Here is a 19,131-nt window from a genome sequence, read left to right on the forward strand (position 1 = left end):
TTGTAAAGTATGTTTCTTGGCATTTGTCGTGATCTACTTTAGTGAACATATATGACATTGGATAAATGCGCCGTATTCTCACCTGTTGCAAGCGCGTAGCAGATTATTGACCTCATTTGTTTTTATGTTTAACTGCAGCGAAGATGGAACGGTTTGGGAGTTTTCGGCAAAATCTATATTATGCAGCAACCATTTCATGTTAATGCCAAATGTAATGAGGAAGTGCACCCATCCTAGAACAGATCAAGCGCAGTTGAGTGGTTATTCTGAATGCTAGGGCAGCCGTGCTAACATTGGATTCATTTTCTTGTGTTAAGTATTCTGACATCGGTGTTAGATATCAGTTCCTTTCTTGTGTTAAGTATTCTGACATCGCGGTGTTAGATATCAGTTCCTAGAACACGGAATTGGTTTGAAAAATGACAATGGTTGGATACATGAATAGTGTCATGGTTGCAAAGCTCCGATGCAGTGATGGTGCTATAGGATCTGGACCGTCTTGTCATCTCTTTCAAACGTACTACTCTGCTGTATGCGGTCCCATATGTCGCGTTGGCGACGGTGTGCGCGGAGCGTCTCTTCGTTTGCCTATAGAGTGCCCTTTTTCTCGCAGCTAATTTTTGTGTCGTGATTTCCAGTGATTATCTGCACAGCAGAACGGCATTCATGATATTGAAATTCGTTCTTATGAACACAAGAGGATCGAAGAAAGTATTGACCGTCACGACTGGCACTGCAGCGCCAGTTCTGCCGAGCTTTCAGAAGGCAATATGATACGTGCAGGATCATAGAATTTACTGACCGAGCTATAAATTGGATTACCGCCAAGTGTGGAGGTACCGAATCTGGGGCTTTCACTTTACGTGTGTATATACATGCTAAAGGTTTTAGTTTGCATCGCAGCGATTAGCACAAACAGACTGATGCTTGTTGGTTTAACGTACTCTGCTGCTACTTCGGCCCCTGCATATGCGTGCACATGGCTATGGGCTTCTTCAAAAAGATTCGTTCCTTTGCTGCTGTTTGCTCATCGGAAGCATGTTTCAGATTTAATAATACCTCCAATCCCGCCTATATTACCAGCGGCACGCCGCTAGCAGACGGGATCCCTTCGGAGGCGCAGGAGAGCCGTCCTGACAAGGACGAGAAAGTTGCCGTGCGGGGTGCTGAACGCCGCATCGGTGATGGCGGTGCCTGGTGGATACAGGGTGCCTATGGAATGCAGTCGCAGTTAATTTCAAATGCCATTTCCTGCATTTTTCCTGTAGTGCTTGTTCCTTCGGTGTGTGAGTTCGTCTTATTTGCACTTTTTTCACCAGGAATCGAAAGTAAAGGACGCAAACCACTATGCTGCCCCGCAGGGTCGGCTCAGTGGTTAGGATGCTCGATTGCTGATTCCAAGGTCGTGGGTTCGATCACGGTCATGGCGGCTGCTTTCGATGGAGGCAACAAGCAAGGTTTACGCGGGCGTACAGTGTGATATCTGTGCACTTCGAAGAAACCCAAGCGGTCTAAATTTATCCGGAGCCCTTCCCTATAGCACCTCTCACGACTTGCGTTGCTCGGAGACGTTAAAGCTTATAAACTAAAATCCAAAGCACCGTGCTGCTGAAACGGCAATAGTCAGCATATTTCGATGTTGGAAGTCACAAGATTGAGTCAAGAGGCCAGAAAAATACTCTATTTTGTAGTCGGTATCCCTTCTGTTAAAGGTTCTGAACACAGCTTATGCGCAGTATGCGCAGAGGTTACTAGCGCGGAGGTTACTAGCGCGGATCGCCTGAAATGCGCTGCTGACAAGCCTAGTGTATCTTTCGCTACAAAAACTGGCCAACGATGAGTGGATTTTTGTCTCAAAGTTATGATTTTTTGGACATATAATTTTTAGTTCAATTAAGGTCAATTCAATTTATTCAACGCCATAAAGATGCTGAGTGCGCTGACAAAAAGCCAGAAAAAAAAAAGGCTTGGCTGAGGTCGACGCACCCTACACTTTGCAGGGAACTGCCGAATATTGTCCGAAAATATAATGAACATAATTGGTGGGAATATCGTACCCTCTCCTGTGTGGCATGAGTTTGGCCTTAGCTCGTATCGAGTGTAGTTAGACTGCCGTAAAGAAATAAGGAGCTGCGTTTTTGACAATAGACAGCAACAAAATACAAGTCTCCCGGGAGATGGTCAGCGAGTATACCGACTTTCATGCTGTAATAATATAATACTGCGTCAAAAAAAAAAAAAAGGCATTAATAAATAACACCCTGTTAAGATAATTAGCTTTTCCAGAAATCATGGGTTTGCTTATTGCTGTTTAATTAGCTCTATACTGACAGGACATTGCTTATTAGGCACTTGTTAATGTGAACCTTGTAAATTTAAGCTTTATAGTTTTATCTATGCTTTTATAGAAATAACTTTGAAGGCAGTTTCTGTTAAGGGTCGTGCTGAGCATTTCTTAAGGTATAACTGTAGCTTGAGGGGTTAGGACGAGCAGTAGAAATTACTTTAGCTGAATTTGGCTTTCGAGCTTGTTCATGAACTAATAAATTAAAAGGAGTTGAAATGTTTTCCTTTCAGAATTACCGGACAATAGCGAGCGTAAGTAGTCATAGTAAGTCCTGAATAACATTGATGTAATGTGGCTTTTCCTTTAATTGTCCTTCAGTCTCTAATCTAAAAAAAAAAAAAAACAAAACAAAAAAAAAAAAACAAACAAAAAACAAACAAACAAAAATACAAAAACACTTCAAAGATGTTCCCCGCATATATTCAGGAAAGCGAGTCACTGCAGCAGTCACGAAGGTTTGAAATTCGTTGTTTGGAATGCATGACACGCTTTTTCGTTTTGCTCGTGCAAACCAGTAAACCAGAGATTGGCGACAATTAACGTTGTTGCTTAAGACAGCGCTTTCATGAACAAATTGTGTTTTGCGCAATCGTGACAAGGCCTTCACAACTTTTATGTCGGCTCTCATGGCCGCTCACACAGAAAAATATGTGCTTTGAGAAAGGATGAAATGATGTTTTAAAATTTAATGTATGTTTTGTACAAAAGGAAATGGCAAAGCAATGTACTGCAGAAAAAATAAAACTACACAAGAGCCTCAAAATACGACAAAATATTCTGTAATGCCTCGCGACATCAATTTTTTCTTATGTTTTGCAGTCGTTTTTTTTTTGCAGCTTTGTAGTTTTTTTCGCAGTACTTTTCTGCCGTAACTACAAAAGCTTCTGACGATACAAGAGAAATTTATGTTGCCACAATAGGCTTCGGAAACCGTAAAGAAATTCTGTTGTAACATCAGAAACTTTTCCGCAGTTTTCGACTGGGTAATATGAGTTAAAATTCACTTATACCTTGTATAAGTAGTAAAATACTTTTAGTTCCTAACGCAAGGGGGGGGGGGGGGGGGGGGGTTCTATTTATACTGGCCGCTTGCAAGCAGACACGGCTATTCCGATAGTTATGTATGGGCAATGTAGAATAACAAATTAGTAAAAATTTCTGCCAGATGTCAATTGTCACTCCTATAAATCTGGCCCGGTAACCCAGCGAAGTGTTCGGCCAACGCTGGCGTGTCTGTTTTGGAGGCAATATCTATGAGGGCCTGTGTTTTAGGAGAATTAAAATCGTGATACATATTTTAGGAGTGCCACATAGCCGCATCACGTGCTGTTGTAGTTATTCTAAATGCAGTGATTTCAATTTCATCCTCATAGGTCGTCGATCTAAACCAGGTAAGCACAGCGCACCAAACCGATTATATAAAAGGCAAAGGAAACACCTTGATACCACTTTTCTTACCGTCGTGTTGGTTTCTTTCTTGCAGATCTGGGAAGAAGGAAAAGCTGTAAGTACAACATGGGAAACGTTCTTCTTGGATCGCCTTTAAGACGCCTTGAACTTTTAGCATGTTTTGAACCATGAATGTAATCTTTCTATAGCGCCAAAACTGCCCAATATTTAAATTAAATGTCACTGTAGGGACGCCGCAATGTTCGGAAAAGCAAAAAAATTCTAGGTAGCACTTAAGACCACAAGAGCTCGGTAAGGCGAAATACTTTAGGGCTAGTACTTCCTCTTCGTTCTCAGAGGTTGAGGAGTCCGTTGAGACACTTATCTATCGTCGTTCCTGACGTTTGAAACCATTGCTCTCTGCGGCACGAGCCCGTTTAGTGTTTGGAGACACAGGAGTTCGATTAGCACACATCACGCGTCAACTATAGCTACCGCGTCCAGGGAAAGACGGACTGAAGAGCCGCTAGACCGCCAGACATCTTTCGCCGAGGCACGGTGGCGCCTCCTACGTTGCCATGGAGACAACAGCTGTGTCGCAAGAGAAGGATAATTACGATCCTTTTCTCACGAGCCCGGCGTAAAGTAGTGGTATAGTGGTGGGATGGATGAAACTAGGTTTAGGCGCTCAGTTGGGGATCGGAGGTGTAGTGGCTCGATTTCCGGCAAAGACGAAAGATTCTTCAGTCTTTTAAAGCGAAAACTTTACTGGATTGGCAGGAGCGAGTAAACTCTGCTCCGAGAAACCAGCCTTGCAACAGCCGCAGCATGACGTCACAATCACGTGACGTGCAAGAGCTGCGCCGCCTTATGCAATGAAAGGCGACGATGTATCGGCGGCGCCGGGCCGCCTGCCTAACACAGCAAGCCTGACCGTGTAAAAACACAGCCAAATCAAGCCTTCGCTAAACCACAACAGATATTTTTCTTAAAGTGCTAATGCGAAGGACGTTTTCTGATCAGAATTTCTTATCACACTTACCATACACGATGCGCATGATCCAAGAAAAGCTTTCGCTCCCGGATAAAGGTTGTGAAGGTCTGAAAGGTCTGAATTTGTGAAGTGTATCCGCAAATGCAAAATATTCGCCACAATACGAGAGCGGCTGTGTCTGCTGACGTCCTAAGTAGGCCTCAACACAGCGTTGATGTTTTGAATAGAAAAATTGAAAAAAGATAAATTACGCATGAAATGACTATATGCACTTTACCCACAATACATGAAGGGAAGCAGGTTATTTAAAAAAAAGGAAAAGAAAACGAAACAATGTTTCTACTTCGAGCAAAGAAAACGAAACAATGTTTCTTCTACGAGCTCAAGAAGAAGATAATGTTCACTGAGAAAAAAAATTCTGCGTTTCACAATTTTGATAAAACTGCCGGTATTGGAACCTCAGTGGCGTTCAAAGTCTCGCAACTGATAACATTCAACGCCTCACCTAATCCCTCCCCGAATGAAGTAGAAATATGACATACCGTTGTTAGCGGGTACATATATAAAAAAAACCATGAAAAGGAAATAACAAGAAGAATAAGATTGGGATGGAGCGCATTTGGCAAGCACTCGCAGATTATGACTAGCAGCTTACCGGTATCGCTCAAGAGGAAAGTATACAACAGTTGCATCTTGCCTGTACTCACCTATGGGGCTGAAACGTGGAGGCTAACCAAGAGAGTTCTACTTAAGTTGAGGACAACCCAGAGGGCTATGGAACGAAAAATGGCAGGGGTAACATTAAGAGATAGAAAGCGTGCAGAGTGGGTCAGAGAAATAACTCAAGTTACCGACATTCTAGTGGAAATTAAGAAGAAGAAATGGACATGGGCAGGACATGTAGTGCGAATAGAGGATAACCGATGGTCGCTGAGGGTAACAAACTGGATTCCAAGGGAAGGAAAGCGTAGCAGGGGGTGGCAGAAAGTTAGGTGGGCGGATGAGGTTAAGAAGTTCGCAGGAGTCAAGTGGATGCAGCTAGCACAGAACAGGGTTAAGTGGAGAAATATGGGAGAGGCCTTCGCCCTGCGGTGGATATAATCAGGCTGATGATGATGATGATGATATAAAAAAGAACGATTGCATGAAATAATTCTTTTACATGGCTCTGCGTGCGATTACGGACGTAAAACAACGATAGGTCTGTGCTTCGACAGGCCTGAGAAGAACTGACAATGTTACAAACCAAAGGTTGTTTTACTTTACAGATCGGCGTGCTTTTCCCCTCTGAGACGAAATCAGACATATCGGACAGCGGTTACAAGAAAACATGATGGACGATGCTTTGAAAGGATGTCATGTTTATCTGGGGGCGTAAAATTCGCTCAGTTATTATTTATTTGAATATATCCCCGGGAAGCGCGGTTTTTGATCTAATTTAAGCATGATGGTATGCGACGAAGAGCACAATTTTCTTGTACAAAGCTGAAATGGAAATTGTTGCTATAGTTACCTGTACTTGATCTTACTCGCACCAAGTAATCGCGCCAAGGTGAAAATTTTGAACTGAACAAAAATTTCGATGCCCACAATATACTCCGAATTTATTGCGTTTGGCGGCGTAAAAAAAAGAACTAAATGTCATTGTACCCTTTTCTTTTTCAGTTTTGAAAAGAAGTATCGGTAAGTCCTCTTATTCGCACTCACACAAAGCATTTCAGCCGTTTTGTTTAGCAGGCCTTTATGCAAAGTACGTGAACTAGCCCGTTGCGTTTTGTCTCGATTTCGGTTCGAGGCTATATGGGTTTTGAGGATAAGGCTTCAAGCAAAGATAGGCGAAACTAGCGATTGGCCGCAACAGCAGTAGCACATTAAAAAAAAAAAAAGAAAACAAATGTTGGCACCGCTTAATGGAGGTTAAGAAGGCAATGCGCTAGCGGTGTGTTTTGTATCCACTGTGCACGATAGCAAGTTGATGAAGACGACGATGACAAGGAACGCCAGAGGGAGAGAGAGAGGGAGGGAGTTAACCACAGAGGCAAACTGAACTCTTAAAAAGGATATTGAAATAACATCGTAAACGATTTTAGCCTGCTCAAGAAAACTATATTGTGCCTTGGTATCTCGTTTTGTTGATGAGTGTTCAGTTTATGGAAGGGCCTTAAGATCGACAGACATGAGGAAACGTCGCGATCATCGAATTCAGTCTTCAGAGAGGGGTACGCCCTGATGCGTGGAGTCTGTGCTCGCACGAAAACCCCTCTGATTGGCTGCGAGATTTCGACCCATGCTAGTGCATACCAGATTTTTCATATCCATGGGGATGTGCTGCTAGTATGCAGCCAAGTGATTTGACGCGACGGAGTTCACTTAACAAAACGCGTAGCTGGACCAGTTGGTGAAGCAGACTTTTATTTATTTTTTAGTTAATCTCGAAGCCCAGACATTACAGAGAGGAGTTGGTTAAAAAACTCAAATAATAAGAACCAGAGTGAGAGCGAAATACATGATGTATTAATAGCAATGCAACGTGTTATAGAACAGTAACACCGGCCATTTTGAAAGCGCTGACACTAGTAATAGTAGCCACAGTGGCGGGGAGGTGGTTCTATCATGAACGAATTGAGTACGACGGTTACTTAAACAGGGAAAAACTAAAAGTTGAGTTCAGGTGGTAAATTTTATATTTTGGATCTATTTCCACGCATTAAAAGGAAAACCTTGCGGTGATAGCATAGTGCTCTCGTGCAACGGCCAGCGAATTTGGTTTGCCTACGTCGCTGCAGGTTCGTGATGCGAGGGAGGTCTTTTTCGTAGAGCTCACGCTATCCCGGTGTACATGAACCAAACTGTAGAGGTCGCGTTGAGGGGTTGGGTTGAGTGGACTGCATCCTACCGAGTTGACGTGAACTAGACCGGACGAGCAGCGATTTCAGCGGTGCCTCGCGCGAGACGAAAAACTAGCAGATGACACCCGATTCTTTTTTTCCCAACGCGTTCCGCGTGCTTTCCGTACTGTTCTCTCTCACTATTCACCGACTCAACTCGACCGCGTTTACACGCTTCCTGCAGCGGGGTCGAGCGAGTCAATCCACTCTTTGCGGCGGAGTTGTCTGGGCTCGACTCCTCGACTATAAAGGCTATATACCTTCACTCGTCGAGCCGACCTGACGGCGTTTACACGAAATCAGTAACCGGTTTTCGACCTAATAGCACAACTTAACTTGCCCCTGTTGGGTCCATGTAAACGGCGCTACTATATTCTATTGGTCTAGCTAGTTTAAAACACACAAACAACTGTTTATCGTCGGAATCAGAGGCCTAGTAATAGCTCACTAAACCACACTCTATGGCGACTCGTATGTCCCATGAGAAGTTACTGCACGTTGAACGCGACGTACCATGCCTGTACAGCACTGTCACGTCGCGCCAAAGACACAATACACGTATTTGTATAGTATACAATGGAAAAGAGATCAGCGTCTGAAACAGTCAATGACGTTTCGGCTGTGTGACGGGTCTTCATTAGAATATAAAACCAGTCCAGGTTTTTCAGGCAACACTATACTTCGACGAATTTCCGGCTACTTCATCGACGACACCGAACCGTAGGTCCGGGCTCGCAGACTCGTACTGCTGCTCAACTTTTAGAAAATCCGTAATCTGTTAACATCCAACTATACGTCCTTCGTCTTGGCAGCTAAGCTGATGATTCATATCAGCTGTCGCGAAGGTTATAATTAGGCGCATTCGCGATATCTGTATGATACGTGTCCAGCCCCTCCCCATTTAATTGTATTTTCCGGTCAGTCAACCGCGTACCCCTGTACAATTGTGTGTGTGTGTGTGTGTGTGTGTGTGTGTGTGTGTGTGTGTGTGTGTGTGTGTGTGTGTGTGTGTGTGTGTGCGTGCGTGCGTGCGTGCGTGCGTGCGTGCGTGCGTGCGTATGTGTTTGTGTGTGTGTGCATGCGTGCGTATGTGTTTGTGTGTGTGTCGAGGAAGTTTGTGTTTCGTGCTGAATGCAATCAAGGGACATCGTTTTGGGCTGGGTCTATTCGATAGAGCATCACGCGAGTGATTGGTTGTGCATCATTTTCTTAATTCCCGCTCCTTTCTTTGCATCGTAGCTAAGGTGCACTGTAGCAACTTCTCCCCAGCACCTAGCAAACAGCGGTTTAGAACATCCCACTCTGATGAGGGCGAGTCTCCCGCCAGAACGCCAGTAAATTTTATGTTTAATCTTTTTATATACAGTTATATGGCTTGCAGCCCATAATATGCCTTCTGTACGCATATGTAAACCATGAAAGATTTAATATTAAATATCAGATATTCATTCGAATGATTTGCATACATCAGTGTACATATATAGGTACTAAAATATGTGGATAGCGCTAAAATTTTCATACCTCTGATAATGTGAAATGCACTACTGTACGAAGTGGAGAAAAAATTATGTTGTCAGTGCTTCCAGCATAGGAGAGCTTTGCATTAATAACGCATAGCATTATACCGCAATGCAGGTGGAGAACAGACGCGTAAGTACGAAATAAAACAATAAAGCGTTCGACGCAAAATTTTTAAATACGTATGTTATGCTACCGCTACTTATTTAATCTTTTTTTTTTCATTTCACTCCCCCTTCCAGCTCCCGGTAAGGAGTGACATTTTTTTTCGCTTTTTGATTTCCGATCGCATTCGACTGTAGACTATGCACTCAACAATAAAAGAAAACCTATATATTTGCTCATACGTGAAACTTGTTGGCACCGGTAATTTCTATTTCCGTTGGAACTGATACGCCATTGTCAAATGAGAGTTCACGACAGGTTTTGTGAACGCACCGATTTTTCGCTACTTTGCTCCTCTTGATACGCATGCATGCATGCTGCCGCTAATGCTCGTCATTTGAGGTGTCTTCTTAATAGAGACCTTTAGTTTAGCGCTGCCGCTTACCGCTACCGTCTACCGCTGCCGCACAAGCGTCAGTACGCATGCGCAGATCACTCCGCGGGCTGCAGATGGCGCCACGTTCCTGTCAAGTTTCGGCGGACTCCACGCGCAGGGACCAATCAGCGCGTGCTGTGCTGATGGGGCGCGGTAGCGGTAGACTGCCGGGATTAGTGGCAGCGGTAGACTAAATGTATCTATTATCTATTGAGGTGGCTGCTTGGGCTTGTTGGTAACACATGTAAACAGAAATAACACATGGACAGAACAAAGACAAGCAAGGACACATACGAGCGCTCGTGTGTGCCGTTCCTTGTTCTTGTTCTGTCCCTGCGCTATTTTTGTTGACACGTCCTTATTATCGCTTCAAGCAACCGCAGTTGATGGTGCGGATAATTTGTTAATGTAAGCTTTGTCTTTTAAGTAGCGAATACGCAATAATATCGGCTACACCGAGGTGCTAGAGACAAGCAGCAGTTGCAAGATGATATGATTACGACTTTTACGATGGATGAAAATGAAAATTAAGTGGGCGCTGCATGCCTGTAATTTGGATAGCTGTAGAGAAAATTACAAGAACACAGAACGCGAAATAAAACAGGCAGAGTATCCATCACCAGAGCGGACAAGGTTTGGGCCTTAGGTATGCGGTTACAAGAAAATGGTCTTCACTGAGAAGCAATAAAGATGCATCGCTAACCGCAAGTCGGGAATGAGGGAAACCAACCTTCTAAGAATCGTACAAGCTTTTGTCATCAGCATGATGCAAATATACAATACATCTTAATTTTCCTGAAAGAACTAGCTGGATGGTCTCTTGGACTAAAAGCTACACGAAAAGCTTGACGAGGCCCTAGAGACCATTTACATGGCAGCAGCATAATGAAAGTAGTGCGAGTCTCTCTACTCGCAGTATAGAAGACAAGAATGTGACAACTTAGAACAATGTTTATTTCAAGAAATGCTGCCAGCAATTAACCAAAAGAAACGCTTGTAGAACATAGTATGCAATGCAAGATAAGCAAAATACACAGATCATAGGCGTACAAAAAGATAATGTAATTGCTTTTTGTTCATTCCCTTTGTATATTCGTTTTTCTTAAGTGTAGGTTATGGGTCAGCGACTGGTATTTATGAAACTAACGGAAGCGAGAGAGCCCACGCATCAGTATCTCTTGTTTACATGCTAATATTTTGCCGCTCTAAAGATGCCAAAGATTTTATCCGGTTTATAACTTCACTTGACGACAAATACACTGATTTTATTGAACGAAATCGGTATAGCTTGTCTACACTTATTATATTAAAGGATTCAAATGCGTCTTTTTTTTTTGCATGGCTTCAATGTCCACAATACAGCGGATAAATTTTTCTGTATGTTAGAGTTTATTTATATTAGCTGTGACAGTTGAGCACCAAACTAGACTGCAGTACCTGAAATGTGAGGTGAATAGAGCATGATATATATCAAGTTTTAATAATGGTGAAAGTATTCTACACAAGCGAGATATAGCTCCTGCAATAGAGCAAAACCTTTTGCAAAGGTAATCAACATGAGCATCCCACTTCAGGTGTGAGAAAAAGTGTACACACCCAAGATTTTATGGTGATCAATAATGTCTATCTCTTGGCACTTAAACGTTATTGTGTGACTTTGTTCAAGCAGCTTGTTTTTAATGTGAAATATAATTGCTTTAGTTTTCTGGAATTAATTTGAAGGCGATTTAACCCGCACGAGTTAGATAGCTGGGATAAAACATCATCACATTTTATCATTAAGGTATTGGCATTAGGGCTAAAAATAACAACAAAGCTATTATCAGCGTACAACACAAAGTTATGGAAAATGACATGCGAAGCGAAATCCGTGAGCTAAATAATGAGCAAATGAGCATGACACAGAGCCTCGAGTTTGATGATGGGACAGTGTAAGACATGAAAAAAAAAAATGGATGACATTTTGAAAAAAACGCGCAACTGGCAACTGAAATTGGCACTGCGTATCAGATGCGCGTCCCTCGAAAGCAAACTGCGAAATGTAGAAGGCAGGCTCCTTCATTCTGAGTAATATTCGAGGAAGAATAGGATTTAAATTAAGGACATTAAAGAGACTGAAAACGAATCTCCGAGCGAGATTCTCTCCAAAATTTACACCATTGAAGAACCGATAAAAGAAGCGGGAGTTGAAGGCTACCATCTCGGGCCTACGTGAACTGCTGAGGAGTCACACATCCTCGTCCAGTCCAAGTCCTGCCCAAAGCGAGACACTGTTCACTGTCCTAACAAAAAAAAAAAAAAAAGCTCGCTTGACAAGCAAGGACATTAGCTTAGACAACTCGGACTCTAAATACGTGAACAAATACCTCTGTCCCGCTCTAAGTAACTTCTGGCAATGGCAGTGAAAAAAAAAAAAAAGCACCGCTGGAAGTCGATATGGTCGTACAACGGCAAAATATTTGCCGAGCAGGCCGATGGCATGTCCATTATGCAGGTGACAAGTTAGCATGAAATAAGAAATATTTTTTTTGTAGACAGGAAAAAGGCACAGCTCCCGATGCCGATAACACGTGAATGCCAGTGCCATACTTATCTGGCTGTCTGCGCCTACGATGTCCCGTATTTACACCTGGCTAACTGCGAGAAGCTTAAGATTAAAAGAATGATCAAGAAGAGCATAAAAGCAGCCTTTGGACTTCCCATCAGTACATCTACTGATACCTAATGAAGCTGGGGGGGGGGGGGGGGGGGGGGCACAGTACTTTTATTTATTTATTTTATTTGAAATTAAGGGGCCAGTAGGGCATTGCAAAGGGGGGGATGTGGAAACAAATCAGGGTAGAACAAAAACAGGATAACAGATGATGTTATGGTGGTATGTGAGGGAAGTATATAACTAGTTAAGAAATCTTTATGAAAAACTAGGAAAAAAACGTTGGGCAAGCAACATATCAGCATAGTAAGAAAACTGTAAAAATAGAAACATGTGCAGCGATTTCAGCAAAAGAGAAAACATGCACATTGCGCACTGCAAAGTTTACCATGAATACAGAAACTAAAACCAGAAAAAAGATGATAAAAAACAAAAAAAAACATTTGAAACCGCACCGATCGCTCAGTCACACACGCTGACAGAAGTGATAGAGAGGCCAACTAAATCTCCCAGTACGAAAGACTGGCAGACTCGGACGGACGGGAAGAAGCATACTGCTAAGACTAGGCGTTCGGTACGAAGACAAGAAGACCAGAAGATGTCCCGATGGAAGCCACGAAGCGAATAAAATCCCTCAACTGCCACGTAGTATGCATCCAGAGAATCACCAGAAAAAAGAAAAAAAGGAAGAAAAGGGCAGAAATGCTGCAGAAGATATATCAAGGAAGACAAGACCTGGCCTATGTCGACGCCGCCGAGTACGAGTACAGACATGTTAAGGTTACGGTAGTAACAGATGATCACTAAAACCTGAAAATAAGCGGCCAGGTCAAAACGAGCTTAGCTGACAAGGCTCAAGAGGTGACCATTACCCTTGCGATAGCTTGGACAATGGCTACAGCGAATAAGTGATTAAAAAGCAGCAATATGCAATTTTATCAAGGAATGGGTCTCAGAGACAAAACGTGTACAAAAAAAAAAAAAAAAAAAAACATGTCAGGCTCAAATAATAATCCGACTAAAATGGGCCCCCAGTCCACTTCCAGCTGCAGGAAAATGAGGAAGCTCACAAGCTTGCTCCCGATCTCACCTTACAGGTAGGTTCTGACGCCCAGTGAAATCTGAGCAGGGACAGGGTAGTAAGCTATAAAGAGATAACTGAGCGCTATGGACTAAACAGGGTAGAATACCCAGTGGCAGATAGGACACTAAATAAGACCCAAGAAAGCACCTGGAGGCACTTACAAACAAGGGCTTTTCCGAATAAGGGTACCCTTGGCCAGTGGTAACCGGAACAGTTCTCAGATAGATGCAAACTATGTCAGGATAAAGCGGATCTGCAGGGTACATATAATGGACGTGTCCAGAAATCCCCAATATAGATCAAGAGAGAAAACAGAAAAATTTTGGGAGACTATAATGTTGAGCTAATAGCCTGAAACTCAGGTCTAACCTGACTGGCCGAACACGCCGCCCGGATCCAATGGCTCCAGGCCACCGTCTAGGCTGATAGGTTAATGCCTATCCTGTATCTGTTGTACATTAAAGTTTTACCACCATCGCTTTGCTTCGTGGCTACAAGCCCGCCCTTCGTTCGCTATTTCTAGAAGTTCGCTAGTCAATGGAGAAGAATCAAATAACGAGAACTGATATATTTAACGGGTTATTAATAAATGCGAGACTTGTAGACGTCCTTTTTCAATCGTCATTTGTATTTACTGCATTGATAACGCATTTTGTTGGTAAAATTATGCTTGGCGAAGCAGTAAAGCTCATTGTGATTTTTTTCTTCTACGGCCGCTTTTCTTAACAGGGCAGAGAGAAATCACCGAGTTGCTCAAGGCTCGACCCGCACCAACCGGTGATGAATTACACGCTCGTGACTTGATTCCTACAGGTACTCATTTATTACCGACATATTGCGTGCGTGCTTACTGAAAGTAAGGCGTTTTTACGATGTGCAAGCTCCCCTTCCCCCCCCCCCCCCTTCCTTTTACTTCCTAACTAGGCACGCATAACGCCGTCAGTGCACGTTAAAGAATCCCGGCTGTTCGAAATTTCCAGAGTCCCCCACTACGGTTTTTATCATAGCCTGAGTCGCTTTGGGATGTTAAGCCCTACTAACCAAACTAACCAAACCATTTTGACCTTATGGCGTGTTCGCATAGGCCACTAGCGGAGGTTTCTCGACTTCTCACTGTGGCTTCTCACTACCGGTGTTCACACGAGCGTGACCTGCGAATTGTCATCTAAGATGGTAGCATCCGAAACAAAATTACTAATGTGAGAGCAGTGTATATCTCATCAGCACGAACGCTAGCGTTGTTATTTAATATCCATGACACCAAATTCGGGTGACAGCAATGTGCGTCGGTGTACGATGTTACAGCAGACGTAAGATGATTGATTTTGTGGGGTTTACTTTCCCAAAAGCGACTAAGGCTCTGAGAGGCGCCGTAGTGGAGGGATCTAAAAATTTTGACCACCTGGGATTCATTAAAATTCCACGACATCGCACAGCACACGGGCGACTTGCTTTTTGCCTCCATTGGAAAATGCCTGCCGCAGCCGAATGTAATATGACTGTGTACTGCAATCTAGCTCGATTTAAAGGTTATCACGTTCGTTCCGGCAAAACGAACTAAGAAATTTCTCTCCGCGTTGCGACTGCTTAGTCCGCAACAAGGGTGACGGTGCAATTTAGAGGAATCATTATCGGTTAGCTAAGCCCACACACTTGCTGTTCGGTGCTTGCGAAATGACCAGTGTTCGAGCTGCTAAATTTGAGTATGTTAGCCCTGAAGTGATGACCTTCAGGTCGCATTGCACTGTACAGCCATGAATGATGGAGAGTAACGTACCGCCCGACTTAAAAGTCGGCACTTGTAGCCATACTGATTATGCAACGTAGCATGAATCATCACTTAACAATGTAACACAGGTGTAGTAGACTTTGCACAAAAGTTACGCAACCATGAGTCACATTCATAGTCAGTATGTAATGTAGCATAACTCAGCCGCTTACAAAACAGCACAATGTGAGGTATGAAGTTTGTGCAAAAGTTACGCATAGTCATGCCATCCAGTCATTGTCATGACTCTTTAGTAGCCCTTTTGCAAAGTAGTATGATTTATAAGTTTCGGAAGTGTCACTGCGGAATTTTCTTTCCGGTTGTAGTAATACAGAATTTTCTTTTCGGTTGTCTATACCGCAAACTTCGAAGATGCCTGTTTAGGAAGGAGCACCGCCTAATTTTCGAGTCATTTCTTTTCGCAGCAGCTTGCAGGCGCTAGGCGCATATTAACAGACTCAAGGCCCTGATACATCGCTGCAGTTCTTGAATAACTGAACACAGTTTATTTGGATGATTTCTTTTATTCAAAGGTGATACGGGCACCTCCGACAGAACGTTTATTTTAGAAGGGAATGAGCAAATATAGATAAACGGGCTACATGTAAGATAATACCTTCTCTTCATAGTGTTCAATTACGCAATGAATGCATAGCTCGCGCTGAGCAAAATGCGCATAAATCCGCGAGCTTCACACTGCGCCAAAGTAAGAATGGCATGAACTTGTAATTTGTAGCTATAATCAGCGGCTACTTGCTAACAATAGCAGTCGTGGTGGAGACTGTTCTGCCTTCCTGATAATTCACTTTTCTCAAGCGTTCATCTGTATTTTAATTTATGCTTCATTTCAATTAGCCATAAGACTGACTCGTAAGTATTTCCAATTTTTGTATGGCAGTAACTTTTCGCCTTAACGTACACAAATCGACTGAAGACTCATTTATATATAATATGAATGCACACCGTAACGAAATGCTGTGTGCAAGTGCTATACGTTGTCATAAGGCATTGACTCATCCTTAGTTATATAGCATAGTCGTTACCAATCTGATCGATACTTTCTGGACAAACAAATGATTTTTTTTCTAAGCTTCAGCGTCATTGTTCTTGCTTTTTTTTTTCTGTCGCAGTGAAATCGAAGTCTATCTGTAAGTAAATGACTCTTTCGACAAAAGAATGATATGCTCTTATAAAGGGTTTAGTGGACTGAAAGAATCATTACGCGAGGCTTTCGCAGTGCCGACTATACTGTGTGGCGAATGTAAAATATCGGAGAGAAATTACCGTCTTTTCAATTCCTAATTTCAGCGTCAATTGATACCGACGAAGTACCACAAGAAACTCGCGGTAAGTTTGTGCAAAAGAGAGGATTGCTTTATTTATTTTATTTTATTTATTGGATACCTGCATCGCATGTAGTGCATTACAGCAGTGGGGTACAAACATTAATTTTGACTTTACATATCATTTCAATGCATGGTAAAAAGCGTCGTTCATCGGTATATACACAGTGCGTGATGGCAAACTGTTCCATTCTCGAACGGTTCTAACAAAAAAAACAAAAAAAAAAAACAAAAAAAAGAAGAGTAACGCAAGACGACACCACTACAAGAAAATTACCTGACCTTCAAATCGTGGTCTAGTCGCTTCGATATATAAGTTGGGGCCTGGATATACTTTTCGCGGTTGATGTCTGTTTTAGAGTAATAAATATTTTAAAAAGCTTTAATCTAGCATTTCTTCTAAAGTTTTTTAGCTCTTGCCATTTAAGTTCATGTTTGCTTTCTGTCATGCTAAGTTTCCGGCTGTAATTTCCAAGAACAAATCAGACTGCTCAGTTCTGGATTTTTTTCTAATTAGCCAATAAGCTCAGCTGTGTGAGGGTCCCAACAAACACACGCATACTCAAGTATTTGTCGAACATGACTGAAGTAGAGCTGGGTTTTTAAGTTACTTGGAAGTTGACTGAAATTCCTACTCAAGAAACCCAAAACTGATGCTGCCCTATTTGCAACATAGTTAACGTGCCTGTTCCACCCTAAATCAGATGTAAAAGAGACTCCCAGATAGTTAAATTCCTTACTTGCCTAAGATAATATCACCAATTCTGTACCTATACGGATGGTAAGCGCGTTTTCTTGTAAATGTGACGTGAAAAGTTTATTTATATTTAATGACAAGTCCCAACGTGCACACCAACCTGCTATGGTATCTAAATCATCTTGCAAGACTTGTGAATTAGAATTGGCACTAATCACTCTGTAAACAACACAATCATCAGAGAACATTCTAAATGAAGACCTTACACCAATTGAAATATCATTGATATATAACAAAAGCAGTGCTGTATGAACGTTGTTTTCAACAAAGAGGCAGGATTTCTTGTAAATGCTTCCTCCTGTTTAAGCAATGAGTCTTTCAACGGGTTCCGGTTAACATTTCTCCGGAAAAAATGTCCCCAGACGGGACTGTATTCTTTGCGCTATAAGACATAGACTGAGTTTCCCCGGAGCGGTCTACAAAATTGCGTGCTATAGCGCCCGCCACCAGTCGGCTTGAAAGTTGCGAATATTGTAATAAACCGGGAAGTTCTTAACAAAAAATAAAAAAATATCGAAGCGGTAACACGGTGTCAGCGCCTTGTCTTCGCTTTCATTTCGGGGAAAGGGCGACCTGAACACTGTAATGGACCATAAGCTTGGGGCGACGCTTTGGGGTGGCCATGGTGCACGACCGGTTAAGCCTCGGTCGGCCTTTCCCGATGCAGCACATCCATTACCACGGGAAGTGCAGCAAGGTTTCTACACCATCATCAGATGAAGGGTTGAACTTCGTCACCGGAAAGTCTGGGAGGTAGTTCTAGCAACACATTCTGTTTTTGATGGTTCCCCAAATCTACAACGCACCGATCCGCTTGCACTTTTATCAGTGGATAATATTACCAAGTTGATTAGACTTATCTTAATGATTGCTTAACGAGCTGTGGAACCACGTAACGTATTAAGAGCTAGACGGCTCTTTCACCATGCTTTTTCGCAGATCCTTCTACAGTGCTTGCAAACAAGTTAGGCATCCTGGCGACCCAGGTTCCAAATTATTACATTTATCACAATGCCAAGAAATAACGGAACAAAAGTGAATTTTTTTTTGCGATATCAATTCGGGAAGAATTCATCTTCAGGGCCAATTTTTACCTCGGGAATATTGTTTTTCCTAGTGGCCCCTTCTTCAGGGATCCTGCCTTCCGGGGACGTTTTTTCCGGGGCGGTATCTTCCGGGGACATGTTTTCCGGGGACCCTTTCCCCGGGAGCCTTTTTACCTACGCCCGTCTCTCAACACCCCTCCCGGGCATTGTTTCGGAAAGGTCCGAGGAGGTGGCTGAGATTTTCCTTTTCACCCACCCAGGAGCCAGTGAATTCGTTCACCTGTTCGTAACAAGGCAATAAAGGGGGGGGGGGGGGGGGGGCTTCAAAACAGAGTGGCCATTGAAGGGCCTTAGGCACCTAGATACGCCTTGATATTTACGAAAGAAAATACGTAATTTTGACACAAATTCATGCTGTCATAAGGACCTGCAGGACTGCCTCAGTATGTTAGCGAATGGTGTGGTTATTTTTGTGCTTTCGTTGGGAGAGTACGGTAGTATGCTAAAATTATGCTTTAATTAATTGGTTCACAGGAAGGGAAAGGCGCAGTAACTGTCACACTTGCTCTGTGGACACCCGAACCGCGCCGTAGGGGAAGGGAGGAGGGTGGGAATGAAAGTGGAAAGAGAGAAAGAGGAGCCGTAGTGGAGGGCTACGGAGTAATTTCGACCACCTGGGGATCTTTAACGTGCGCTGACATCGCACAGCACATTCAAGGACTAATTGTAGCGCTAGCTCTATGTGACTCACCCAGCGTCTTGGGTTTAGGTGTCAGCATATGTGCCTGGCCTATCCCTGGTTG

The 19,131-nt window shown here is 43.0% G+C and overlaps 1 protein-coding gene across 1 annotated transcript in view; it reads left to right on the forward strand.

Annotated features, from left to right (window-relative positions):
- LOC146172727 (uncharacterized) overlaps window positions 1-19,131 on the forward strand; it is a 45,939-nt gene that overhangs the window by 10,994 nt on the left and 15,814 nt on the right. The window contains exons 2-3 of the mRNA XM_084584384.1: window positions 14,144-14,227; window positions 16,491-16,529. Of these exons, the coding sequence (XP_084440510.1) occupies window positions 14,144-14,227; window positions 16,491-16,529 (123 nt within the window). The remainder of the gene's footprint in view (window positions 1-14,143; window positions 14,228-16,490; window positions 16,530-19,131) is intronic.

Source organism: Amblyomma maculatum, chromosome 11 (genome assembly GCF_055883805.1).
Source record: "Amblyomma maculatum isolate TAMU_Amacu chromosome 11, ASM5588380v1, whole genome shotgun sequence".
Taxonomy (NCBI): Eukaryota; Metazoa; Arthropoda; class Arachnida; order Ixodida; family Ixodidae; genus Amblyomma; species Amblyomma maculatum.